Source organism: Pempheris klunzingeri, chromosome 8 (genome assembly GCF_042242105.1).
Source record: "Pempheris klunzingeri isolate RE-2024b chromosome 8, fPemKlu1.hap1, whole genome shotgun sequence".
Taxonomy (NCBI): Eukaryota; Metazoa; Chordata; class Actinopteri; order Acropomatiformes; family Pempheridae; genus Pempheris; species Pempheris klunzingeri.
The window spans coordinates 14,768,425-14,796,420 of record NC_092019.1 but is presented as its reverse complement, the minus strand read 5'-3'; the positions used below and the strand labels follow the sequence as shown (position 1 = coordinate 14,796,420).

The window sequence follows — 27,996 nt, the reverse complement described above, 5'->3', positions numbered from 1 at the left end:
CTAAAGGGCAAACTGTTTCCCTCAGGAGTTGGTTGAGACCAAAACAGAGCTAAAGTGGGCATGAAACATGACCCCAAATGAATGTTAATGAAGCTCTGTGTTAAGTGGATGTGTAAACACACAATTGTTTGCTAATATCGAATCTTAAAGTCAATGATATGTTGTGTTTACAATTTGCTGCATACCCCCTAGTGGCCAAAAACTATAATAGTTACTGCAGTTAGCCAAGCTAGCCAACTATGTCCATACATAAATCCATATATGATTTTTGTCAGATTTGAAAATGCTGCTTATAGCAAACAGGGTAAAGACAGTGACACTTTGCAAGGTAAGTTTGACTGGGGAACTTCAGGGGAATGCACCCATGTGCAGCTGCTGTCACCCACATATTGCAAAGGCAATGGTATCAAAATCTCTGCATATTCATCAACGGTGTAGCAAACAACACATGAGTGACTTTGTGAGATGGAACTGAGGACGAATTCAGTGATTTACATTCAGACCTTTTCAGTCTTGATATTTGCAGGTTGTACTGACAACTGAGCTCACAGCAACAGCCACCCAAACACACCTTAATGTCTAAGTGCTCCGTCTGACAGTCACACAGAAAAACACACAGGCACATAGAGACACATGGAGACAAGTGGCACAAGGCCACCTGCGGCAGCGCACACAACTGTAATGGTATGAACATTTTAAAAAATAGTAATATAGTAAAACCTCATCAGACACACAAGGCAGCAGAGTTCACAGCCATGATGATTGAGCATTGTCACACCAAAGGGTCTCTCCTTGACTCCAATCGCTCATAAATGTCACCACAAACTAAATAAACAACGAAACAAACAGGATGAGAGTCAAAATAACTATGTACACGCTGACATCTGGGTCTGTGCTTGTTCATGTAATAAGAGGAATGGTCTGCCTGGTCTGAATCCAACAGGTTTAAGCCACATGACAAAGGAGATCCAGCTTATGATATGTGACACGCAAGTCAAATGTCTCTCAGGTGTCTGACTGCCATTCATACTCAACATTCACACTGCATTCATTTTTGCTTTCAGCATTGATTGCACTGATCTCGTGTGAGTGATACCACTTATGAAGGTGCTCTACTGTACTTCATCGTAGATATCAGACTTGTGTGAAAGAAAAGAAAGCATGTAAATACATAGTAAACTCCTATATTACAGTAGTCTGGATAGAGCGAAAAGAGAAAGGGGTAAACACAAAGCAAACCACAGGTAATTAAAATTCTTCAAAAGTTCTCTCAACAGTCTACTCTTTTATTCAAGCACCTTTCACTTCCGGTACTGGAGTGGCCCTCTATGCTGATTTTAACCTCCTGAGGGATGAAGGAGGGCTTGGGCAGAGTCAGAGGAGGCTCCTCCTCCACTCTCTCAGTCTGGTCTCGCTCTGGAGCTGACCAGCGCCTCTTGCGGACTGTGGGTCTCTCTGTTTCACCACATTGTATTTTGGTAAGAGCAGGCATGTCTGTTTTCACTGATTCCTGTCTAACGTCCGCCAGCATTGGTCCGGCTCCGTACATCCCCTCCCCTTGTCCTGGAACCAGTCCCAATCCTGGTGGTAGCTCTAGTCCTGGTCCTGGTCCTGGTCCAGTGACCTGCTCCCTCTCCAGCCTGTCTGCATTGGAAGCCTTCATGAGGAGGCCACTGTTACTGCCTGCAGAGTTTGGACTCATACTGTTTCTTACAGCGGCATCCGCATTGTGACAGGAGTCAGAGAGGTGGCCAGTCTTCATCTTGGTCCCCAAAGCCTGGCTGTCTGTTACTGAACAGTTCCTCAAGCTGCGCAGGGTCAGCGACACGCATACATCACCCACACACAGCTTAGCACAGGACAGCTCAAACAGCTGGGTGGTCCGGTCTGGGCAGCAGGATGACCAGCCCTGGCCAAATACAAAGAAGGGATACTCCACCAGCACCTCCACACACACCTGGAGATGAGCACATGCAAAACAGACACAGTTAGCTTTTATCTAGATACAAACTAATATTTTGCAGAGGATTTTTAAAAGACACGCAAGTGTTAAAAGCCACCATATGCAAAACTGTATGGGATTATGCATCATCTCATGCGTGACAAGTCTCAGTTTCACAGTAAGAAAGCACAGGTATAAATAATAAAATGAATGATGGTTGAATTCCATTTAGCTGCTGCAGTTTCAGAGTCCTACTGTTATGCATGTTTGCTCACTGTCACATTGTCACATAACTCAGTGGGAAACGTGATGGAATGGACCCATTGTTAATGCTATTATGTACATCTGTGTTTTTCCTGCTTTGACAAGTCAAAATGTCTGCTGGTGCACTTAAGTTTAGAGCCTGGTCAATATATGGCATGGCTACTACACTTTTTTGCTTATCACAGATATATCACTACCAGTCTCTCAATAAATACTGAAAAACAGAAATGCCAAAGTTATGTTTACGATAATTTGTCCATCAGAGAACACTGACATTTTTTTAAATAAATAATAAACCTGACAGTCAATCATCCCACTCAGTGCAATTCTTTAATAACCAAATCAAACAGATCTTTATCAAAAATGTATTAATGTAAAAGAAAAAATGTTTAAACTCAAAAATATCAATATTGTTATCGGCCTTAAAAATCCAGTATCAGTTGAGCTCTGCAACTCTTTACAGACATATGGTCTGTAACATTGCTGGTGTCGTTTCTAGCTAATGGCTTTTGGTTTTTCAAAAACGAAGGTCTGCAGAATCAAATGTTATTTTTGCATCTGATACACTAAAGGGAGCTGTGTTAATGCAGCTGGAGAACAATGGTAGATTGGAAAATAATGGCACAAAGGAAGACGAGTGTTCTCAATTATCTCAGTTCTGCGTCAGAGATGGATGTCATGGCTTACTTTGCAGCTGAGGGCTTAATTGTTGACCATAGTGAGCACGAAGGGAGCTCAACTGTGCTAATCACTTCTGGATCCTTTAATATATCTTCCCAACAATTTCATTAATTTCAGATAGAATATAAACTTCTGGTGACTATTTATGTGTGCATTTCTATAACTTACCTGGGCTTTGAGCTCTCCCACAGAAAACTGTATGACCACAGCATTAGGACTTTGCCCACTGTCAATACGCTCCACAGTGCTGGAGTCTATCTTAAGCTCACTGCTAATCTCAGCACTCTGGATGAAGTCCTCTGTCTTGAGGTCCTCCACGCGCTTCAGCTCTCCATCAGCCAGCTGGATGATGGATCCTCGCATGAAGAATGGAGGAAGCGCCACAGGGGAAGAGGAAGAGGAGATGGAGGGGGAGGCTTGGATGGAAACAGGGGCAGGGGCGGGGACATGAGCGGGGACAGGAGCAGGAGTCGGGGAGGGAGCGGCCACCACTGCAGGAGCCGGGTTTGGGGGCAGGACCGGCAGCGCTGGCGCCTGTGCAACGGCAGGGGGTGGTTGATTTCCATCTGGTCCAAGTGCCTCACACTTGGAGAGAGCTGTAGCCAGATAGGCATGTGGCATGGCGGTGGATATTTGAGGTGTAGTGGTAGCAGTCAGGGCACTGACAGTACGACTAACCTCAATTTCTGTGCCATTATTGGTGCCACTGACTGGGATGAGGAGGGACTGGCCGCCGGGGATGACCAGGTGCTGAGGCAGCGTCGCATGGTAGCTGACAGCATGCTGATTTGCACTGGTGATATAGCCAATGATGGGTGGCTGTGTGGAGGAATAGAGACTAGCTGGCAGCTCCTCTGACCCTAGAGTGGTCTGGATGACTGTATGAGGAGTAACAGACTTAACTACCTCGGAGGAAGAGACAGAAGAGAAAGAGGAAGATCTGGACACAGGTTTACCCAAACAGATGCCTCCTTTCTCAGTCTGGACTAAGGAGATCTTACTTGAGCCAGCTTCACGTTCAGCTCCATGGTTAGGCTGAGTCACCAGCACCAGGGAGGTCTGGAGTCCTGCAGGGTTTTGGCCATAGTCTGCAGGCAGGAGGATATGTCTGGCCTCATAGCTTTGGACCTGATGATGGTTCGCTGCCTGACTGGGAGTTTTTGTGTGTTTGACCACCTCCAATTCCCCATTCAGCACACCCTTAACATGCCCCTCTGATTTCTTTCCCACTGAACCATCGGCATACTGAACCACCAGCTGGGAGGGGGCCAAGGTAAGCGTTTGAGGGAGGACGGCTGTGTGAGGGTGAAGCTGGAGGTGGGTTGTGGGTGAAGTGACAGCGTTTCCGCTGACAGTCAGAGGTGTTCTGCTGTCCAGATGAATGTACTGGCTGGTGACTTGGGGAGAGCTTGGAAGTGACACAGGAGCCAGTTCTGTGGGAGAGAGGCCTATTTGAAACTGCTGCTCCCCTTTGGTGCTGGGGGAGATGAGGGCAGTGGTGTAACCATCCAGCTGGTGACGTTGTCCTATGGCAGAGCTGTTAGGTGTAGAGCTTGCATTGATGATGTGAGAGGAGATGTAGCCGGCATATGGCCCAGAGCTGATGAACTGAACGTTGGGTCCCAGCTGAGCAAACTGGATGGTGCCAGCCTGCTGGGGAATGGCTGTAGGGTATACTGCAGGCAGAGAGGCCAGTGGCACCGCAGACAGAGGAGTGGCTGAAGAAGGGATAGAGGTGGAAGGAGAAGAGGAGGAAGTAGAGGAGGTGGGACACCTCGGGCTCTCTGCGTCCCTGGATTTGCAGCGTTCACTGGCCACACTTGCCAGCCATGCTAGGTTCTCTGTGTGGGGACTGTCAGTAACCACTGCAGCTGGAGGTGTTGCTGTGGCTACTGCCAATGGTCTATGTTCCAGAGCCAAGATCTCACGCTTCTTAGGAGGCAAACATCCATTACTGCGCTCCTGGTTGGATTTCATTGTGTCAACGTGTTTTTAATATTCCCAGGTAGAACCTCAAAGTTCTGGGTCTGTCTTTCTTTCTCTCCTCCGCTCGATGGTTATGTGCCGAGATGTGGCTCTGGGTCTCTTTGTGTTCACTGGTAGACAGCTCCAGGTCTCAGACCAGAAAAGATGCAGTCACTCCAGCTCACACAATGAGCTCCATAGACTTCATGAGGAATCATCTCTGACCGACCCACCTCCTCCACAATGTCGGCAGAAATCTGTTGGCAGAGAGAAGCACAAATCAGATATTTAGGTAATACAAAAGTCCAAACCATATGCTGTACAGATTTCAAAGCCCTCTAGGATAACTTCTGAATTTGGGCTATATAAATAAATTTGACTTTACTTGACTTGACTTTAAATTCTATTCAGTCTCATTAGTCTAATTGCATTGCAGAAGCAGCTCAATAGGCACAGCCTGTGTTTATGATCTATATTCACAAAATGTTCCTGCAGGGCTGTAAATGCAAAACAGCAAACACCAAAATACTTCACTCTTAAAAATGTCCCTGCTTTCATGTTTGTGAGGGTGTTGTTCTTTGTTTGGCCACAAGGTGGTACCTGGTATAACCACTGCATCTGATTCATATTTGTCTCATGCACTTGAACACAACATGTAGTCCATTCTGTGTACATGTTTCCATGATCAACCTCTAAGGATGCCCCTCTGGAATCTACATGTAGTAGTTTGTCAAAACACAACCAGCCTTTCCATGACTAATGATGTATGGCATACAGAAAAGAACAGTACAATGTTGTGTGTCACCATTTACATAACGTAGAAAAGGCTCTTTCATGTTTTCAGCACCGTGCAGGAGTTTCCTGTACTGTTGTGTCAGTGTGTCTGGGTGTGTGTGTGTGTGTGTGCGTGCTCATGTGTCCTGTACGTGTGTTGCTGTTGGCTGTTATCTTGCTCCAGGCTCTAGGGTAAGAAAGCAGAGCAGAGTGAGAGGATAACAGCAAAGAGCAACAGCCTCAGAGGAGCTTGTGCTTTTGTCTTTGTTTTAACACTCTCCGGCCTTTTGTTGAGTCAGTGGGGCTACTGTAAATATAACATCCACCTCCAGACAGGAACTCTGGGTCAGTGGGCACATCAGAAAAATGAAGCGAAAACAATATGACTTGAAATTTGATTATGGAACATTCAGGTAGAAGCACAAATGGGCCTTTGTTGCTTTCACTGAAGTGCTTCAGAATATTTTAACAATGGTTTCCGCTTCACCTCGTTTGAGTGGTGTTTCAAAAGTTCAAGGAAATACAAAGTGGACGGCAAACAATAAATGAGCAGCCTCTTAAGTTTGTTTAATGAGAGGCAGACTGAGAGCTGGGTTAAATGAGAACTGAAACACACTAGAAATGGGAGGTTACTGGAGCTCATGGTGGAAGGTGGGTTAGTGAAATGTGCCTAACTATGTCAACAAGCCACAGCAGCAGCTAACTATTATGAATGTTTTGGCTGCAGGGCGACCCCAACATGCAGTCCCCCATACTGTAGATCTATTACATGCACACACACAAAAACAGACAGAATGCAGTGCATCTATTAATTCAACAATATGCAGCCTTTTGCTTCGCATGTGCTCATTTTTTTCACAGTTGTTTTTTTTTTTTTTTTTTCAGATTGACTGTTCTTTCCTGCAGGCTTATCTGTGGGTCAATGCACAGTACTCCGGGTTGTTCATTAGCCAGAGACACCACAGAGATGGAGTGTATGACACACACTCACACATCCCCTACATTCCATTCAGAGGAGCCGGGTTATTTGACAGTGCTAAATTGTATTTTCATATGACAGGGGAGGTTCGCTACAGCAGGCGGCCACAGACATGTTACATAAAGACAGAGGGGGGAAAAACACGGAAGGCGACCTTGGTCAGTTCCTATTTAGATGCATCTACCTCTAATGCTGGCTCTGACAAGGTCACTGCATCCAAAAGCAGCAAAACCTCGGTACAATTCATCTAACCATGCAGCCTGGTAGATCCACCAGACGTAACAAAGGAGGAAAGCAGCAGAGCTGGAGAGAAACAGAAACAGAAAAAGGAGAGTGAGGGGGAGGAGAGACTGAGAGGCAATGTAAGATGACAGATAGGACTGTATAGAAGGAGGAAAAGGAGCAAGAGGGGAGAATGAGAGAAGAAAGAAGATTAGGGATGAGAAAGAGGAAGAGAGAATGGGGAATGGGGAGAAGACAGAGTGGTGCCTCTCCTGACCCACATTGAGCAGCGCCTGCAGCATCAGAGCGCCATAGCCCCCGCCTCGCTGAGAGATCCCCAATCAGCAACACAGCCGCCGCTACAGCCTGAGCTACACTGTGCAGCATCGCTCAGTGGCAACAACCCCACCTCAGCAACACCGTGTCAACACTGTAATGACATCACATCTGAAGCACAAGTGGCTCCTACGACTACAGCAGTAGTGGAAGACAAAGCCACGATGCACTGATTTCCAAATGCCACAAAAACACACCATGACTGTCAACAGACGACAGATACAACGGGATGCTCTTAAAGGTGTCTTTCCTTTCCTCATATGACCTGTACACAGTAATTTCTGCACATGGTCTCACACACACACAGCTCTGCAGCCACAAGCCTCTCTAGATTTTCCAGCATCAGCCTATAATTACAGTGACACCGACAAACATACTGCCTATGTGATACTATGGAGAACAAAGGCGAGCTTACAAGACATGACTCTCACGCCGAGCCAGACAGCACAGAAGTTCTGAGTCAGTCCCCTGGCCCGGGACTGTCACCTTTGAGACATGTATGGAGGGATGATAATAGACAGAGAGGGGGGCACAGGCCACTCTCTGTTCTGCTCATCACACTGATGCTTTTCAGCTCAGACAGAGTGATAGAGCCAGTCTTGCATGTGATCCTCTTTCATGCTCCCACGTAAAAAGCTGCACCAACCAGAGAAATTGGTTTGTGTGGCGGTGTGTGGCGGCCGTCACTGCACGCACAGGAGCTCAGACGAGATGTTTTCATTCAACCTCCACTCTGTTGTCTCCAGGTGAGAGGCCCCCCAGCAGAGAGAGATGCAAGAGATTCATACAAAAAGCTAAATGCAATGATCCTGGGGTGATAAACCTGTTGGCAATATTGCTATACATGTTTCACCTGCTAGACCAATCATAAATACAAAGTGAATACCCTGTAAAGCAAATGGCTATATATAGAAAACAAAAACATCATTATCAATCTGAGCTCAGACATGAAACAGAGGGGGAGGTACTGTGGAAGACAATATGTACGTGCATGTATGTGTGATTCGCTGCACATAAATAGGACCTCCTCTCAGGACCCATACAAACATAGCTGCGTCTACCCACATAGCTGATCAATATAGTGTACTGCTTTCTCTAATACCCAAAAGAGCCATTTTACTGCCCCTTCTCTGCACAACAGTGGTGCCTGTGCCTTTAAGAGGCGGACCGACCGTGTGGCAGACTAAAGCAGACAGTAAGAGCAGGCAGTGGGTTCAGGCTGTTTGTCTTCACAATGATTCCAGAGTTCTGCATCACTGCTCGACACACACCGATCACACAGCACAGAAGCAGAGATGTGTACGCCGGCGTCCCCCTCAGCAAGCACCTCTGCAACCAAACAGGGTCAATGCTGTGGCTCTGGACAAATGCTCTGACTATAGCCTCTGGGGGCTTTAGAATGACAGTGAGAGCGCATGAGTGTAGTAGCAGGGCAGAAATACTACTGTGCCACAAATCAAGAAAAAAAGAGACAACCCCCCCCCCCCCACACACACACACACACACACACACACATACACACACACACACCTTACCCCTCCTCCTCCCCTCCTCTGGTTAGAGTACTAAGAATAGCTCACCAGTCTCTCCACAGCCACTGCTTGCAGAGCATATCCAAGGATTCTTCCTGCCTCTCAGTGTGTGTGCGTATGTGTGTGTGTGTGTGTGTCGCCGTGCGTATGTGTGTTGGAGACGTGTTTCCTAGGACTCCTCTTCCTGAATCTCTCCTTTGTGCTGCTCTCCTCTCCTGGAGTCTGTGCTGTAGCTGCTCCAGCTCTGCCTTCCTCTCCGGGCTCTCCGGTTTGCAGGCTACACCGCCCCTGCAACGGGCTGACGGTAAAGGAAGTTCCCCACGGCAGAAGCAAACACCAAGTCCTGCGTTCAAGGCTGCTCCAACGTGTGTTATGCAAGGCCACCAGACCGCCAGCTCCCTCTCTGCCTGGCTGCTTCTCTCTCGCTCTCTGTTTCTGCCTCTCTCCCTTTCCCTCTCCACCTCCCTCCTCTTTCTTTCTCTCTCTCAGTACTCCACTGACACAGCTCCTCCCCCAGCCAGCCTCATCAGCCGCATCAGGTATTCATTCAAAAAAACACACTCTACTTGGCTTAGCGCCCAGACTACGCTCGCACAGAGAGGGAAGGAGGGGGAGGGCGCAACAGACGGAGGGTGAGGGAGGGAGAGAGAGTGAGAGAGAGAGTTGGAGATTCAGAAGGCTTTGCTCAGACAGATATACTGCATGAATGTGAATAACTGTGGCATATTCATATTGGCATGTACATGCAAAGACACCAACACATATGCACAAACACAAACCAGCAGAGGATTAAATTGTTCAGTGTGTCAGCACGTCAAAGCCGTTTTAATGCACTGCTTCATTTGTGTTCATTTTCATATGTATTTTCCCTGTAGACACAAATCTCTTCCTAATCTGTCCTGTGAGCTGCCTTACAATTAGAGTCTCAGCCTCTATTCAGCTGCAAAGTCACTCTGACTGACCTACCCCCCCCCCCCCCGGCCTCCCCTGGCCTCCCCATCTCTTCCCCAGAGATATTTCCCGTGGTGCAGGCAGGCAGTGCTGATAAACACACCGCCGCCCAGCCACTTGGCACCGGGGCCCTCCTCACCCGAAGGCCTCCTTCTTATCCAGTACAGCACACGGCAGAGAGAGCCAGACTGCAGACAGGCACTTCACCACCAGGCCAGCCAGCTATCTGCTCCTCTGCAGGCGGGACAAGCGGGGTATCCCCTCCACCTAGACTGCAGACTGGGGAAAACACAGGGGATGCAACAAACCACACAATGCTGCCAGTGCAACAAGCCCAGTGAATAGTATTACACCAACGAAAGCTCTTGGGTGGAGGGTTCCTAAACTTTCTCACGGCTGCATGCTACAGCAAGAGGTGTAATGTGTAGGCCTATAGCTAAAGGGAATTCTGTGTAGTAGCGACTGAATTGCATATAGAGGATTTGTACTTTATTGTTCCTTGAATCATAACCAATCAGATCACCTTATCAAAGTACTCAACTATTTGACTCACACTCTCACACACACACACACACACACACACACACTGAATTACTGAAGTTAAGATGTTTCCCCAGCTGTTGAACCTGAGATTAAAAAAAATCATACAAACTGTATATCATCCATGCCAAGATGTTGCAGCCTCATCGTCCTACTGTGACTCAAATTCCTTCAAAGCCAATGTAAACCTCAGGAACCACACAGTCCCCATAGCAACGGATGGAGAGAAACATGACAAGACCCCATTGTGCAACATTTAGGGTATCTACAAGAGGTTGTGGTTTCCTTGCCATGAAATGGCTCACTGTAAACTGAAGGTCAGAATTAATGTCAGCCAAGTGAGCTGAAATAAGCTTTCCTGTGAGAATTCAGAAATGCAGCTGGAATCGCACTGAGCCAAGTGTTCACTGTAGAGTAGATCAAGAGTGAGACTGCATGGAGACAGAACCGTCGAATCTGCCCTGCTGTTTGTAGCTCGATCAAAGACTTTCCCTGCATTTCTGCACAGGAAAAGTCTAGATTACACCCTGTAACGTACAGCATAACGCTTTCCAATTTCCACAGTGATGATTTGTATCAACTGTGAACCAGTAGAGCACATACTGTTATACAAATGTAGGTACAAGGGAACAAGATGAATTTAGGGAATAAGAGGGCAACAATCTGGGAACTTTATACTGTAACAGGTATTCTAAATTGAGCATGACCATCCTTGAGAGCTGCACAAATGTCAAAAATGAGTGTAAAGCTTTTTATAGAAAGATGTTTGCATGTGGTTTTGTGATTTGATCTACTCAGAGTAAGTTGTTTAAAGTTGGTTTACTTTCAGAAGAAATCTGCTGAGTTCCATGTTATGAAATGACCCACAGCTCATCTTGTCATGTTTTCAATTTTGACATTGAGCAGTGGCTCTAAATTAAGTCTTACGTTTGAGTCCTTAAATGCTAATGACAGTTACACTGTGACAAGACATAAAATCTTTCTCTACAGCAGTTCTACACATGGTAGATGCACACTTCTGGCTTTCAATTCCACTGTATTTATTAAGAAAGCATCACCATTACTGCACATATCAACAATGATCTGCACTCCGTGTAAAGCCACATCCTCATTCACCTGTCCCACCCCATGTGTGTATCAGTACACACTGTACTGGTACACAGGACAAAAACTTACACTGTAAATCAGAAATAAATGATGTCGTACTTTGTGGCCAGTCATCTACGTCATTAGCAGACAGTCCTTGACACAGATTAAGAGTGTTTTACATTCTATTGAATACTACTGGATGCTGATTGTTGTGGTCCAACCTGACAGAGGGGTTTTGCTGGCCTAGTTGCTTGTGCTGTTTCACTCAGAGCACACTCCACTTTAGGCCACGCTACAAGTGTCACATTCCTCTATGTGGTGCACACATAATGACAGGGTGTGCCCCAAACCATAAGATCTATGTCATCTTACAAACATTAACTACTGAATGCTGATGAGCTTCTGACTAAGAGTAGTAGCAATGTAAAAGGGAATGATATTAGTAAAGTACTAAAAGTCGTGGAAATAGTACTTGCTGCAGTAGCACTGTCACTCACCATCTCAACACTGCACCATGCTTACAACCCTCCCTTTCTAAACACACAGATGTGTCCACACACTTCCTCTCCTCTCGCTCTCCCTCACTCACTCACACACTCGCACACTGTAGCCTTCAGCAGAAAACACGGTCAAAACTCAAGTGGGCTCCAGTTGCTGCAAGTTGTAGAACTGCGTGACCTTTACTGCCAAGCAAAACACCACCACCACAGCGTCCTCACAGATCTGAAGTGATGAATCAAATTACCTTGAAACACTCCGGCGTCCCGCAAATAATTATCCAGGCATCATTTACTACACTCTGCTGTGCATCCTCACCGCACACTCACCGGGGCAAAGTGAAGCTCTTCTAATGCAGCAGACATGTCCAGACATGTAACACTGATCCTCATACTCACAGGACAAGAAAGCACGGATGATGCAAACCATTTCCCAATGGTGCGCTATTGCTTTGTATCAATGAACTCGCATTGCGTTAATGTTCTGAACAATTAGCAAATGTAGTGCACGGCTGGGGCCACACCTCAGCTGAGGGCTGCTGAGGGTCACGTAAGCTACATTAAAATAGCGGTGGAGGAAGCGCTGATTCTTTACTGAACCTGCTTATACGTGAGAAAAGATTCACCAATAGTATTGCTAAGTAGACTTAAAATATAAAAATTAAAAGTATAAATTGCTGCAAATGTATATGCACATGAATAATAAATCTATATGTTTTGTCAAAAATGTATTTTTAGAAAGCAAACTGCTACTGCTATTATTCAGCGTGACGTCAGCTTGGATAGTGCAGTGTTTTTTCATAATATTTTTACATTTTATACACCAAACGATTATCAAGGATCAATCTATCAATTTATCTGCAAGCTAACAATTACAATATTAGCCTGCTAGCCATGCTACACACCAACTGTGTGTTTCCCCTTGTTTTCCCTCACCCTGTCTTTCTTTTCTCTGAAGGAAGATTGACTTAATTGTCTTTAAGTTCATTTGACGTCCTTAGTGTTAATTAGCATCAGCAAAATAGGCATGTTTGAAGAGTGGACTTAAATACAAATTTAGAAAAAGTCTGTCAAACTATTTAGTTAACCAGCAGCAATATAATGCCAATGACATAACATTTCAAAATTGCAGATGATGATGAATTTATAATTTCATTATTTTTGAGGGCCCTCTCTAGTAATAAACCCCTGCGAATATACATATATGTACGTATATATATTTACACACACACACACACACACACACACACACGCACATGTAAGTGTTAGAATAAGTAGTAAGTATTGGAGCAAAGTTCAACATGTGAGAGCAGCCAATGGGAAACACTATGCATTAGTAATAAAGAGAATGGAAAGTGGAGTGTGGGTGGTTGGATTAAGAGGGCATCTGGTATCAGAGCAGGAGGTAAATAACCCTGGCTCGGTCCTGTCTGAGAGCAGACCTGTCTCTGCTGTGGCGCGCTCCAGTTTGGAAGGAACAACATGCACGCTGCACGCTATGTGGGGAGAATGTGAAAGCGCTTGCTGCCATGGCAACAGGGCAGCTCCACAGTCTCCAGTCCCCATTAAGAAAGATGGGTGGCAACGTGGCTGTAGCTCAATGGTGGTGTAGCATGACACGCTGAAAGAGCCTATTGAAAGTCAGTGAATTCAGCAGTTAATGAAAAGAGCAAAGGGACAGCAAATCCACCAGGCAGGTGATAGTGACCCACCTCATCCCTCTATTTGGATGCATGCAGTTGTGAGAGGCGTGTGAATATTACGTCTGTGGAGTTTCACTTTATTTTAATCAGCAGGTATAGCACACTTTGGACTTCAAATCTGTGAGAGTTATTGAATTCCAGCTTCAATTACAATAGAGCAATTGTTGAGCGCTGGCTGAGAGTTCAAAGTGACCTTGAACAGAGTCCTTGGATTAAATGTGTAAAGATGAAATGAATGACGTGTAAGCAACAACTTGAAGCTCTGGAAACCAACATATGCTGCCCCTTTTCTTTTTAAGATATGCTCAAGAAATTAGTGTCCCATTTAATCTTAAGGTTATTACAAGGTCAAGGGATCTTCATTCATAAGTGTCTGAATGTTTCCCGTTTACAAAACAAATACAATGTGATTCATGGTTGACGCAGTGTCTGCTTGATGTGAGGGAGTCCATCAACCATTTCACCAACCTGTTACATCAAAAATTATTCCTATTACTATTAACATTTTCCACGGGTAGCTTATGTACAAATGGACTCTTTATATGTGTGCTACAGTTTGTGTTTATGTTACTAAGGACATCATGTGAAAAACAGGAAACAAATCACTCTTCAGTCAGATGGTTGTGGTTTTACTGTAAGACTCCATCAAACTGAACCCATTAACTGTGTTACATGTAGATACTGTGCATGTGGTGAAAGCCAAATTCAGCTGAACAAAACAGATTTCATCCTGAGCCCAAGTGCCAAGACTCTTTTCATTCAGCCGAAAATAGCAAGCCACTGCTTACGCACATCTCCAGAACATAGTTTAGGCAACTAAAGGATTGGGTGGGGGTGATTTGTGGAGGAGGAACACAGCCACCGAGGGAACTCAGTAGAGTTTGTTAAAACACACGAACCAAATGAATCAGAAAGACGCCAAATCGTGTACAAAAATAAATAGAAATAGATTGAGCACAATTTACAGTCAGAAAGCTGTTGTTCCTTATTAATCAGTCTCTAAAGATGTCCAACAGAGATTTGGTGGGTGGTTCAACAGGCAAGACAAATGTGCAAAGAAAACTTTCTTAATGATAATATCTGTTACATTTCATATCATATTTGTCATTATAGAGAGCTTGTTACAAGTATCAGGGCTCCGTGTTTCTAAATTCCTGATCAGGATATTCAGGCGAGGAACTACAACCATCAGTGAAGTGACCTCAGTGACCTCAGACGGAGGCTGTCCGCTCCTCCCATTGAGGTGTTGGTTCAGTTCCTAATTCACACAACAGAGGGCAGTAAATGAATTTCTTTGGCTGCAGGTCAGTGAGGGATGGATGCTGCTCACTGATCTAATGCAAAAATGTTTATCTCAATGTGGCTTCTCCCTGAAGACAGCGTGTAATTTTTTTCTATCTTTCATCAATCCATGCATGGATATTGTCTTTGCAGTTTTAGAAATCATAAAGTAACAATATACAGAGTTCAATAATAATGAATGAGAAGATTAATATTGAAGCTCATAAAGCTGAGATTCTGTGTAATCTTACAATATTCAAACATTTCCTTCAGACGCCAATGTGAAAGATTTACAAATTTCATACAAGCATAGGTCATATTTCACCAGCTGTTTGGAAAATAATTATTTTGTTACTTGTTATTACACGTTTTGTTAGTATTTAATATAGTATTTCGTACATTTTATAAAATAAATTGCCGCTGACAGACAACCATTATATCTTAGTGGCGGAGAGAAGTGAGAGTGTGAAGGCTTTTAGCCAACTGTGTAAGTTGTAAAACCTTAATTTTATGCCATTTTAGGCTAATGATTAATTACTGTCACAGACTTCACATTAAAAAAATATTTAGATACTGCACCCATGACTGGACAATCTAATTATGGTATGTCCTTTTCAACTCCAATAATCCTTTTGAACTAATGAGTTAATTTAATAAATTGATCTTTCATTGAGGAAACAGTTACAGTTCAGTATGTGATTGAATGTGAAATCACGTTAATTCCTTTAGTCAGAAACTGCAACCGCTGCTACTCTGCTAAACTAGTCAAGTTAGCTTTTAGTTGGACTCAGCTGATGTTCTTTCTCTCCATTATGATCACATTTAGCTATAACAAACTCAATAACTTACACATCACAAGAAATGGGAAAAAGCTGGTAAATTAGCTTTACATTAAGCTTTTCTTGTTCTGGCAGATTCTACATGCTGATTTTGAACACATTTCTATGACATAATGTTTTTTAAATATAATACAACAAATGTCACCAAGTTTGACCATGTATGTGCTGCTGCTGACTACATATGTGCGACTACGTTTCAGCAATGATGATGAAAATAAATATCTTTTTACATATTTATATCATTATACGTATATCATTATATCAGGCGAATATATATTGCTTACACTCCTGTCTTACTGTCTCTTTGTTTGGTTCTCTGTCTTCTGTGAGGGTATTGAGTGTGTTGTGTTGATTATTTTGTAAATAATGCAGCGGCTGTCAAGCAAATGCATTCGGCACCTCCTCAGTCCAAATTAGTAAAGTGGAAACATGGCACAGTGTCTCTTGACATGATGGAGACTGAAGTGACTCAAGTCTAATGTGGTCGAGCTGATAATACCATGGCACAAACTTATTTTGGGCCAATTTCTGCCCCTCAGTTTCTCTTTAAATATATGTGTAGAGCATGTGTAAATCAGACACGGTGTCACCTTAAAGCAACATTATCTAAGAAACAGACAAAAAAATCTGAATTTCTCTGCAGCAGTCAGTGCAGCCTCCATGGTTGTCTTGACAACTCAAGCTTTTTGCAGCCTTAAGCAGAAATGTACTGTATTCAAAAACACAAACACCCAGGAACCTAATGTTATGTAATAGAAAATGATGGTATGAACGCTGTACTGCTCCCCCTCAACACACATACACACTCACAGTGTCTCTTCATGCATCTACATCACTCATTCTGAGTTTGTACTCGCATCTATTTTTAAACCAGGAAAATGAACTCCAGGACAGGCAGTGTACTATTCTGGAAAACGGGTTTATTCATATCATACTCACTCTTGTTTGTTCACTTTCCTAGAAATGAGTTCATTCATAATTTATTGCCGTTGTAAACAGCAGTACATCCAAATCATACAGTGCTGACATGATGCTCACGTCAAGTCTGTTTAATTTGGTTTAGGGACTATATGAAGGTTTTTTCGGTGAGGAGAGCAGCGGAACTTATTTATTCACTTCTTTTTAATAAAACAATAGAAATATTAAAATTGCCAATGAACACTGTGACAGCCCCTTCCCCAAAAGTAATATAACAGTATTGAATTGGTGCAACTGGTTTGATGAAAAAATCTTAAGGTGCGTAAAAAAAATAAAATAAAATAATTGTGCAATATTTTACTTTAACATGTAATTGGAACAATAGTTTTCACAGTATCCACCAGATTTCACAATAAGAATAGAATAGTGGGTCCCAAACACTCCAGCTGAACAGATCTGATCACCACTGTCTCATGTGAACATGAGGTTAATAATTTTTGTTCAGTTCCTTTGCCACGAAAGTCAATGTTCAGTGGTCCATGCATGTAAATGGGAAGAAAATGAGGAATAATAAAAATGCACAATGTTTATGTTGACATGTGAATGTGTGTTACCCTCATCCTGGATGCGTTGTATCTCAGGCGCACATGTCCCTCCGTCGTCAACAGGTCTCCTCTTCATCAGCAGCACTCTCCACTCAGGCAGAGCCCAGCCATCCAGTAATTACTGCCTCCACTTGAGACGAATACCAACAGGCACAAACACAGTGGAAACAACAACAGTCAGCAGCACATCAGTCCACAGCACCTTTCCACGAAACCAGCAACAACACCTGGAGCCTGCTGCCATTTTGAAACTTCTAATGAACCGATAACGGCTTTAACAACTGTATCATTCATAAAAAGTATTTTGGTCCAGTTGAGCCCAGACTGTTTACCTCATCCATGTGGCCTGTACACGGCTCTGTTCAGAAACAGACACATGGCTGTCAGAGAAAGCTGTGAGGCCTCCATGCTGCCTGTAGATGACTCCCTTGTTAAAGGAGCCAGAAAGGGTGGCAGGAACTCAGGCTGGACACTTCACCAACTCGAGACCGTATGGCATGCCATGTGGCAGACAGGAACTAAATTTGTCAAGCATGGCATCAAACAGATACAGAAAATGGGGGGAAAAATGTGAATTAGAGTAATGTTTTTTAGAGGATTCTTTCACCTCTCCTCACTCCTTTAATGTCTGAGTTTGCTGTCGTGGTTTAACATGATATATAAATGAGAACAAAGTAAGCCACCTGATGGACAGCTCATTAAAAAAAAAATGTACCTTACATTTATTTTTACAGTCAGGTGCCGTGGCAGGAATCACTTCTACCACTGCTATCATTAGTGCCTTATTAGGAGTCCTATTTATAGACACAAGGATGATCTTTAATGTGATTTACATAAATTATTAGTGCTGTTAATAATAACTGATTGCTATTTGTTAATTCACTGCAGGGGCTGTGAGGTTTATTGCAACATTTGGGTAGTTTCTCACAGATGTCAGCCATAAATTGTAGTAATAAGTGTTCCCTTGAGCTTTTTATGAAATCTTCCTCCTGCACATTCTCTGTGGATATGAGCCAGAGCATGTCGATACAAAAATAGATTATAAACATGCCTCAACTCAAAATAGAGCTCCACTCACTCATCAGCGTACAGTGCAGTAATGATGGTGGGTAGTGTCTGCCCACACTTCTCAGGTCCTCTGTGCAGCCCTTCACGACCAAGAGTGGTATTATTCTGCTGCCTACAGTAATGGCATGGTGCATGGCAGCAGCATGGGGGGTGGGGGGTGGGGGGGGGGTCGCTCTATAATCTGGGAGTACCATCTGTGGCTGTCAGCTGAAGCTGCCACTTAGGAGGCCTAACACAATCACCACATCAACACTTGCCAACAATTGGAGCTTCAACAGACCCCTCCAAGTATTCGGGACATGCCAGCAAACTCAAAGAATGGCAGAAATGTCATAAAACAAGCAGATTCAGGCTGTCCCTCGATTTAGCAGAGTGATTTCACTTTCAGATGGAGTGATTGACTATCTGTGGTGATAAATGAGGATCACACACACAGAGACAGATAGATATTTGTTCAAAATGTTATATGCAGGTATCAGTGCGGTGGGCTTATTCTCTATGATGCATCAACACGAGCAGTGACATCTGTACGACCAATAAATATACACTAGGTGGTGCCAAACTCCTGTAACTAAGAAGAATATGATCACAGTGTTCAGTAATTCACGACCACAACCTCTTTCTCACAACAGACCAAAACATGTTTAAAAAATGCTATATTTAGGTATAACAATCATGTTACATGGATAATTTATTGTGGAAAACACCTAGCCATCATCTCGTTTAAAAGAAATTAGTGTGGAATATATTCACAAGTTTTTACTGTGGAACTACAGTACCTTTATCCTATAATCCGTTTAATCTATGATATCTCATATTTAGAGTGGTAAATATTTGAAACATCAATTCAGTGAATACTCCATATAAATAAAAACGCAGTGTTACAAAAAAAACTAGAGCAATTTGGACAGAATCTTAAATTGCTAGATAATAGGGCATATTAAACATCAGAAAAAATACAAATGTGTGATGAAGAAATGAAAATACCATCACAGTCGCCACTACGAGCTTTCTGAGGAGCTTCAATGGTCCTTTGCATTGATTCTACAAAAACACTGATGGAGATTTATAAAATAAAATTATAAATAATCACAACATAAACTGATATATGCACCCATTACATGAGGAAAATATAATGGCATGTTGATGAGTTAATGAAGCTTAAGTGAACAAACACAATGTGGCCACTTTGCATCAAAACATTGTAGGAATTATCATATAGCAGACAAACTGCTAAAAGACGGGCATCTCAAACATGCAGGGAATTAGTGGTTTCATTTAATCTTCTGAAATGCAAAAAACAGTCAATCACATCAAATATGTCATATGTTAACTTTTCAGTCACACACATGCTGTCGGAGTAAAGGAAGAGCAACTGTGGTCAGGTTTACGTTTCCCTTGAATATATTTAAATGTGCCTTAGAACCAAAGTATTTAAGCAGGTGACCAAGCTGAGGATGATGCATCAAACCTGCAGTGATGAAGGTCAACAGCTCAAACATTAAAAGCCTGAGCAACTCTTAAGACAGTTTTTCAATACAAAGAGACACTGAAGGTATAATCTCATGAATGCATGACTAGTGACTTAAATACTGAATGATACAAGACATTCGCCCTTAATCTGGAAGAGTTTTTTAAAAAGAGGCATAACTTGTGTTAATGAAAAGGTAGCATATACCATCATTTTTCCTGTTGTCAAGGGAGGCATTGATTTGGCACAGGAATAGACTCTGAAAGCAGCATGTAGACATACATGCAGAAATACAGTAAGTGTCTGAGACAAACCAAACCCAAGTTAAAAGTTCATACTGATGTGTATCAAACTCTCTCTTTAACCGTGTTAATGCTTCTGCGTGTTCGGGCGATACCTTCAAAAGGACGATGTCTGAGTTCTGCAGGCATTTTTTTTTTTTTTTTTTTTTTTTTTTTACAAAAACATCCCACAGTGCCTGCTCAGGATTTGCTTAAGACTCTCTTCTGTGCTCTTCTGCGTCATCTCACCCTGGAGCGCTTGACAACAATTGTACCAGCTACCATATCATACACAGTCCTGTTGTGCTGGAAGAACAGAAGTGTGATGAAGGCCGGGAAAAAGAAGGCAATTGAAAAGTTCTTGTTCAAGGCTCGGACAGTTGATCTATAGAGAGAGAGAGAGACAGACATGGTGGGTTACAATACAAACAGGAGAGATAAACTGGATTGCTTTCGATATGAAACCGCTAAGAGAAAACCTTAAAAATCAACTACTTACGCAGACAGAGAGACATTAGTTGCTGGCACTACAAGCACCCTGTTAGGCTGAACCAGAACTGATGAGTCACACGTAACAACTCTGAGTCCAATTAGAAACTTCCCTGGAGTGGCGCCTCCTGCTCCCCAAATGCACACAATCTGTAGGGAGAATGGAGCAGGAGCAGTCACATAAACTGCATGGGAGGTTGCCCAAAATTTGCAGAGAAACAATAAGCAGCCTAGGTTGAGACCACTTGTTTTGTCTCACACTACTTCGGTAATAAGAGTGTGCAGAAATTTTTTCTGCAATTGCTCACCTCGTAAAAACACACTAATATCCGGTACACAAGTGCAACAAGCATCATTTTCTGCAGCTCCTCCATCGACGTGTCCTCATCTATTTCCTCCACTATAAAATGCATGGCGAACTTGGAGACATCCCTGAAATACAAAGGAAAATATTTTTATGATTAAAGCAAGTTTGTGTTTTTTGTTTTCTTACAGGATGAAAACACCCTGGCCACCCTAGCCATCATTTCACCACAACTGCATACAGAAATCAATCAAAACACTCACTTGATTCCACTCAGGTGCATAATACTAATGATGATGGTTGCTTTGATGAAAAACAGTATGAAGAAATCCACCATCTCAGCCAGGAGTCTCTGAAGAGGTGAAGGAATGCTGTACTCCCGACCTGGTGAAAAGTGGCACACAAGTTCAGTGCAGCACATGGCCAAACATTACACCCACATGTGATCACTGAGCATGTTATTTCAAATGCATTGTCAACAGTCCCTGCTCTTCTGGGAGGCTTGGAGCTGCTCTCTTTAAGCCACAAGAGCATTTGGAGATGTTAAATGTGTTACAGAAAACCGCCTCTGGATCTGCCACTACTGATCCAATCGCATCTCAGCTGGCATCTCGTGAGACAGCCACTGCTGCCACTCTCAACCTCTTGCACAACCAGTTACTGCATCTCACAAGTTAACTTAATGTTAATGCTGTCTGTAACGTTACATTTTGACAACCTGGCGCCTATTTTACCTGGTCTCTGTGCATTTCCATTCTCCTGCTGCTGCTGCTGTTGCTGCTGCTGCGGCTGTCCGGACACTGCAGCCCCGCCAGCTGCCTCACCTGCCCGGCTGCTTGCGGAGGCGGTCGCAGGTGGATAAGGCGACAACGGAAGACCAAACGGGCTGTTATACCAGCTCTGGGAGGTGATATCAAGAGATGCCGTCGACGTCCCGCTGACTGACTGTAAATAACAAGGATAGGACATGGCTGACGCGGCCAGCCAGCTCTGCCAGTTCACATATCCAGTGTAGTACTGCCACATCCACGCCTGCAGCTGCTCGCAGTACTCCGCTGTGGCGCGGCTGTCACCGGCGTTCTTCTTCCCGTCGACATTGTTCTGGTTGCCAAGTCTTTGGGCAACCTCGTCAACGAGTGGCTCAACTTTGTTAGCATAAGGTTTGTTCTTTTTCTTATCGACTTCCATGTTTGTGTTTTCTTTGTCGGCCATGTTTGATGATGACGGCGCGTCACGTATGACATCATTCCGGATCATTTCATCTGGGGGCGAAGACAAGATAACTTTAAAAAATAGCATTATAATCTAACACATCATTGTTGAGAAGCATATTGACTTAATACCACTTAAACAGTTATTTACTAAAGACTAAAAACTCTCACTGGAAACTGTTGTCAATTTAAAACTGAGACCCCCCCCCTCATTAGGGTACAATGGTACTGTCCAATCATTACCTGCTATTACCAGAATCGGCCGCAGGGGGGCAGCATTTCTACCAGATAGAGGCTGCAGTGAGATTATGACATATGGGGTCTTCAAGTTCACATTATGTAATAATTCATATGAGCAAGTAATGCAGTAAAACTGAACTGTAACTTTCGGATTTCCTGGATTTGTTTGGATAAGGCCACCTCCTGCTGCGATCATAACATCATTAATTAGTGCCTTTAAGAATATTGTAGCCTAGTTTTGAACATTTTGATAATTTATTGCATATACTGGTGACAGCTTTTCATGGTTGGCTGACATCAACTGAGGTCCTGGTGAGGCAATTTATTATTTTCTATTACTATTATCATTATTACTATTCTTGTTCTCATTATTATTATCATTATGTATTGTAGATCAGATGAGTAATTAGTTATAATCAATACATTCTTAATATGACAACAATGAAAGAGTTAAGACAGCATGTTTGTACACACCACAGCCCAAGTCCTTTCAACAAAGCGGCTAAGTTGAACTAACAGTTTCTAAGAACTCGCCAGCTCATGATGTGGTTGTGGTTAAAGGGATAAAACCATTTCAAAGGAAGTCTGGCTCTTAAAGCCTGTACTGACACACAACCTCAAGTAAGTTTAAGCCTTAACAATGGGGTATTCAGTAATCTAAAGAGAGTTTAGGGAACTGACTGCCCTCCACAACCTCCCTGTTATGTGCATTTGTAATCTTTTTTTTTTTTTTTTTTTTAAAGGACTAATTTTTCATTAAACAATTTCAAATTAAAAGAAATTTTCTTTAGACATTTTGACAAAAAAAACCTCAGACACCATGTTGCCAGGACATATGGAAAATGTCTAAAACAATGTCTTTGTGTGCATGTAGTACTCAAGACATCGAATCAGCTTTTCATTAGTCCTTGTTGGCCGAGCACCACCCGTGGTCACAATCACTCACTAAAGCTGGAAAATCTTTTGTAGAATTTGGGCTTCAACCTACTGCCCCAAAGAACCCTAATTAAAACAAATTATGTGCACTTGCTTGAACACCATGTCCAAAACCAGAGGCCTGGCACAAATGAGGTCACTGCTTCAACCCCAAGCAGGGATTTGGCCTGCCCACCTCCCAGTCACCCACATCCTTGTCACAAGAGGGCTGCTCTGATATTAGGACTTGCTTTTCTTTAAACAAAAGGCCCCTGTAAAATCCCCAGCCAAGTCTAATATCTTAAAGATTGGAAGCATTACTTGCTACAGGTGGTTTTAGGCATCGTGGTTTAATTCAATACAGAATTGTGAGCATGCAACTAGTAAGAAACCAAGAACCAGTGTACTTTTTGCTGAGAAAAGGCTGCAAAGTTGTCTACTTTATGACCTCAGGTGCTTTACTTTGAAAGTTGAGTCATTTAGGGAAAAGTTGATCAGCTGCCTAAACAGGTGTGAAAGTTTAAATTTTCCTGCCATTACGAAAAATTTCACTTTATGGAATATTTCAGGAGTAAAAGGCATTTCAACCCACAGTATGTATCCAACAGAGAACCCCTTGTTATATTCATGCACAATGATAACAAACTGAAGTATCACAGTTCAGACTTTATTGGCAATAGCTCAGTGCATTTGGTGTCTTTGAAATGGAACAGCAGTCCAGGTTCATGGGATTAAGCTGCTTTCTCATAAGTCCTCAGTGCCACAACGTCATCCATGATGCATTTCTGTCGAGACAATGATCAAAAGTTAGAAGTATTTTATCACAGAGTCCAAGGAGAAGCCCCTTTATAATGCACACAGTCAATATATGCATATACAAGATTGCATGTGAAGCACCAGCCACACTTCAATTACTCACAGCTGTTAGTTTTCCATCTTGGAGCTCCCGCTCTAGTGTCGTGGTCTTTCCCTCCCACGTCTGTTGCTGCACAAGCTTGCCATTCTCCAGTGTGATGGTGGTCTGAAAAGTCACGTCAGGTTGTCAGAGGCGCCGCAAAACGCTGCGTGTGCTCAGTTTGTGGCAACAACAAAAGATGACCCACCTTTGTCTTTCGGCCGTCTGCAGTGGCCTCCTCGAATTCCTCATTGAGCTTGAACTTGATCTCTGTGGTCTTGAAAGTGCTCTCAGACTTCATGGACACGACCCCTCCATCTTCTACGCTGATCACCAGGTTAGGCTTCGCCATGTTGCCCATTTGCCGGGTGGCGAAGCCCACACCTTCAGCATGAGGAGGATTAAACGAACAGGGTGTTAGTTATGTTACAGGACGCTGCAGAGCTGCTTGGTTGCAGTTTACCGTTTTGCTGAAGCTCTCAACCATAAAACCAACGCATTCAGTCAGATATAAACTTACCGATTGCCTTCATGTACTCATCAAAGTTCTCGCTGGCAATCAGAGTCCAGTTTCCAACAAACTGCTCAACCATGGTGGCGGAGGTGAAGCTCAGGCTGCTGCACGAACACGAGATAAATTTCAGGGTCTCCTGTTGCAGCGGTGAAGCGCAGAGAGACTGACTCTCTGGAAAAACTACATATTTGAAGCCTGGTCAAACATGTGCCTGATTTAGGCCGACCAATCAGGGCGCGGGAGCTGACGTTACCACGGCAACGGGCGGATTAGGGGGCGTGTCCATAAATCAGACGCCGATGGTGAGTTTGGTGAAACGGGGAGTTCAGACACTAAGAGTGCCGCCGTGATCTCACCTGATAGGATTTGGCGTGGGGCTGCAGGTCGCTCCTGCAGCAGGAAAGATGCTGACAAAGTCCACATTTCCCCCCCCCCCCTTAATAATTAATCTTCAGCAGCCAAATCGGCTACATTACGCTTTATTGTACAAGTAAACATAATCTCTTTAATAATCACGTTTTATTTCAAACAAAATTGCACAAGTAACACTGAACTCCACAAATAATAATAAAAAAAACAATAAGAAATTAAAATATGAAATGGATTTACCAGACAACCCATAGCCTAATGCACATTGCAATCCACTCCTCTATATTGTAAATAGATGCAAATATAAATTAAATCCTATTAAAAAGACATTTATATTGCAGGAAGACTTTTTCTTTTTGTTAGTGAAATGTACCTATTATGAGTTAGTTTCATTCAAATGCAGTTACAGCCCATTTCCCCACAGTTGCAACTTCATGCCAGTCTTTATTGAAAATAAATTCCTGCTTATCTGTGTAAAACTTCAAACTTCTCACATCACATCTCCAGGTGCCTCCAAACAGCATCCCTCCCTCTCTGAGTGAGCGGTGGTGCTGATTTTGACCAGTAGATGGCGACTGTGAAGAGCAAATGAAATACCTCCCAGGGATTGTGTTTATAACTTAAGTATTTTTAGTACTCTGACTGTATAATATATAAGTGTTGAAGTGGATGTCCAAATTTAAGTAAAACATGCTTTTTTTAAAAAAAAAAAAAATAATAAAAAATTAATGTTCATTCCTTATACAGCCTGTATTTTACAACTTTATTGGAGCATGTACAATGCACTTACAGTTGAATTGCTTGATATTTAAGAAGATTTGCAAAATTGAAAGTGTTCACTAGTCTTTTGATTGGCAGTGCATAAAACTATATGTGTGTATGTCAGTGGATTTGTGCCCAAATGTCAGACTGCCCTGTGCTGCCCCCCAGTGGTTGCAGTAATTAATTACAGTAGGGCCTCTAAAGCACACACAACCTAAAGTTACTTTGAAATAAAAAGAAATCCAAAAACACAAATAAAAACTGATCACGTTTATTTTCTCATTCAGGCTCAAAGATTAACAAAGCTTAAACATAAATGAGATCTCATTCATTTATGTATTTAATCTACACTCTCTCTGTGAAAGCCAGTGCAGTGCAAAATGCAGAAAGTGATGTTCATCAAACAATAAAATGAAGGATTAAAAGGCTAGACATCTTTTTTTTTTCCATTTGGGTTGTTTGCTGAGTTGGTGTAAGAGCTCATCACAGACAGAAGCGATTGGAGATGCTCAGAGCAAATCAGACTCGGATCAGATGAGCACCCTGTGACATATCCCCTCAGTGGATCAAAATGGATTGAGTTGTTACATCCTCCTCTAACTGCCTCCCAGCATGCAACACTTTCACATTTTAGTCTAAAAAGTCTTTCAGACAGCATTTGGTGCTTCAAGAAATTCCTCGAAACTGATTAGTCACTGCTGCAAGTTATAAAATGGTTGAATAACCTACAAACAAAAGGAAGTAGTGAGGTTTGAGGATGAAATGGTACAAATATCTTCTCACTGTGTGTTACCAGCCTCAATGCAGTGTCCTGTAAGCAGGATGTGAACCTTAAATGAGCATGCAGTTCTTTTTACTGACAACTGCAATAAAAAAGCCTTTGGGTGGGAGATGATGGCATCTAACGTCTTTAAGAGCTGTTTTATTCTATCATAAACCGAAAATAGTTCAAACAGGAATGGCTATTTTTGTTATATGACAAGCAAATAATGGAGCTGCTAACAGTGAATATGGATGCTGTGAAATGTCCCCTGGCTGAGAGCACATTTTTCTTCCCTCTGCAATGACATCACACAAGAAAGCATTTTGTCTGAAATGCAGGTTCTGTGCGCCACCCGAATTTGGACCCAGTTTTAAAGATAGAGAGATTTTCATTTTTATTACTATAAACTTAACCGGCTCAGAGTGTGGATGTAACATACATGACAACCCTTTTGAGGTGGATTTACCCTTTCATCACAGCAGATGTGTGCTTGATGCATTATGCAAAATGAGCTGTCAGTGTGATACCAGAGAACCTGGGATCAATGCATGTCACACAGAAATTAGCTTAATAAGACTCTTACATGGCTGCAATATTTGATCTCATGGTCTAAATGCATGAATTATTCCTTCACTTCAATGACAGCCAGTAACGATGTGATAGTCAAAGAGGCTGGATTGTGATATATCACAGTGCTGTTTATCAATCCAATAAGCCGATTACTTGTTGTTCTGTCACCCGGGGTTTTCTGCGCACATACAGGTGCCATCCAGCAGGCGCAGAGCCCATCTAATGAACATGAACTCTCGCTGGCAGCCGCAGAGAAGGCCTTTCCTCCTGGTTTTCATCAACACTTCAGCCCCCATTGATGGGAGAACAGTGGCCGTGGACAAAAGCTGTATATACTGTACAAACACAGCTCTGAGCGGCAGCACACTGACTCATTCTTCAGTGTGTGTGAGAACGGAGGGGGACCCCTTTCAGCTCCTTTGTGTTGGTGTCTGTCAACAGTGTAGTTGGAGGCAGAGCCCATTGTGGCGGCCAGTGTTTCGTATTGACACAGGGCCTCGCTCAGCTTGTTCCCAGGGTCCAACCTGAGGACTCATGAATAATGGAGAGAGGATCCACAAGGCCAAGGGGGAGTTAGCAAGACTGACTGGGCTTGTTATAAACCTGAAATACAGCTTTATATGCCGGCAGGTAAAACTGCGGTCACAGCTGATCATGTTGACGGTGAACTTTGCTGCAGCTCTTTGCAGCCAGTGAGAATCTGGTAGAGGAGTGCTGCTTCATGAAGAACAATACACAGAGAGGACACAATGCATTTAAATAACACCTATTTCTAGATCCTGTGAGTCCGTCTCACTTCCCCATCTTGTTCAAGGATATTTTATTGTATTCCCTCCTTCTAAGCATAAACAGTTTTTTCTATGCTGAGTGAGCCTTTGCCCGAGGAAGGGGACACTTTTCCTCCATGCAGAGATCTGTGAAAGGTTTTTAGCATAGCCTGTCATGTAGTGTAGTTTAGACATATCCGTGATCTGTTTACTTTTTGAACCAAACCCCAAAGATAATTTAATCATTTTCAGGAAGCTG

The 27,996-nt window shown here is 43.1% G+C and overlaps 3 protein-coding genes across 3 annotated transcripts; all 3 read right to left on the bottom strand.

The window, feature by feature from the left end:
• Positions 1-30: 30 nt before the first annotated feature.
• Positions 31-9,089, bottom strand: LOC139205201 (ataxin-1-like). The gene is made up of 3 exons (XM_070835349.1): positions 8,744-9,089; positions 3,056-5,109; positions 31-1,957 (listed from the first exon to the last, which is right to left on the bottom strand). Exons 2-3 carry the CDS (start codon positions 4,862-4,864, stop codon positions 1,271-1,273), a joined length of 2,496 nt encoding a protein of 831 aa, XP_070691450.1. The 5' UTR covers positions 4,865-5,109; positions 8,744-9,089; the 3' UTR covers positions 31-1,270.
• Positions 9,090-18,892: 9,803 nt separating this feature from the next.
• On the bottom strand, positions 18,893-21,943 carry LOC139205312 (protein FAM8A1-like). The gene is made up of 5 exons (XM_070835481.1): positions 21,466-21,943; positions 20,995-21,115; positions 20,736-20,859; positions 20,438-20,577; positions 18,893-20,323 (listed from the first exon to the last, which is right to left on the bottom strand). The coding sequence occupies exons 1-5, from the start codon at positions 21,941-21,943 to the stop codon at positions 20,179-20,181; spliced, it is 1,008 nt and encodes a 335-aa protein (XP_070691582.1). The 3' UTR covers positions 18,893-20,178.
• Positions 21,944-23,763: 1,820 nt separating this feature from the next.
• fabp4b (fatty acid binding protein 4b) lies at positions 23,764-24,598 on the bottom strand. The gene is made up of 4 exons (XM_070834799.1): positions 24,513-24,598; positions 24,201-24,376; positions 24,017-24,118; positions 23,764-23,882 (listed from the first exon to the last, which is right to left on the bottom strand). The coding sequence occupies exons 1-4, from the start codon at positions 24,583-24,585 to the stop codon at positions 23,829-23,831; spliced, it is 405 nt and encodes a 134-aa protein (XP_070690900.1). The 5' UTR covers positions 24,586-24,598; the 3' UTR covers positions 23,764-23,828.
• Positions 24,599-27,996: the final 3,398 nt, after the last annotated feature.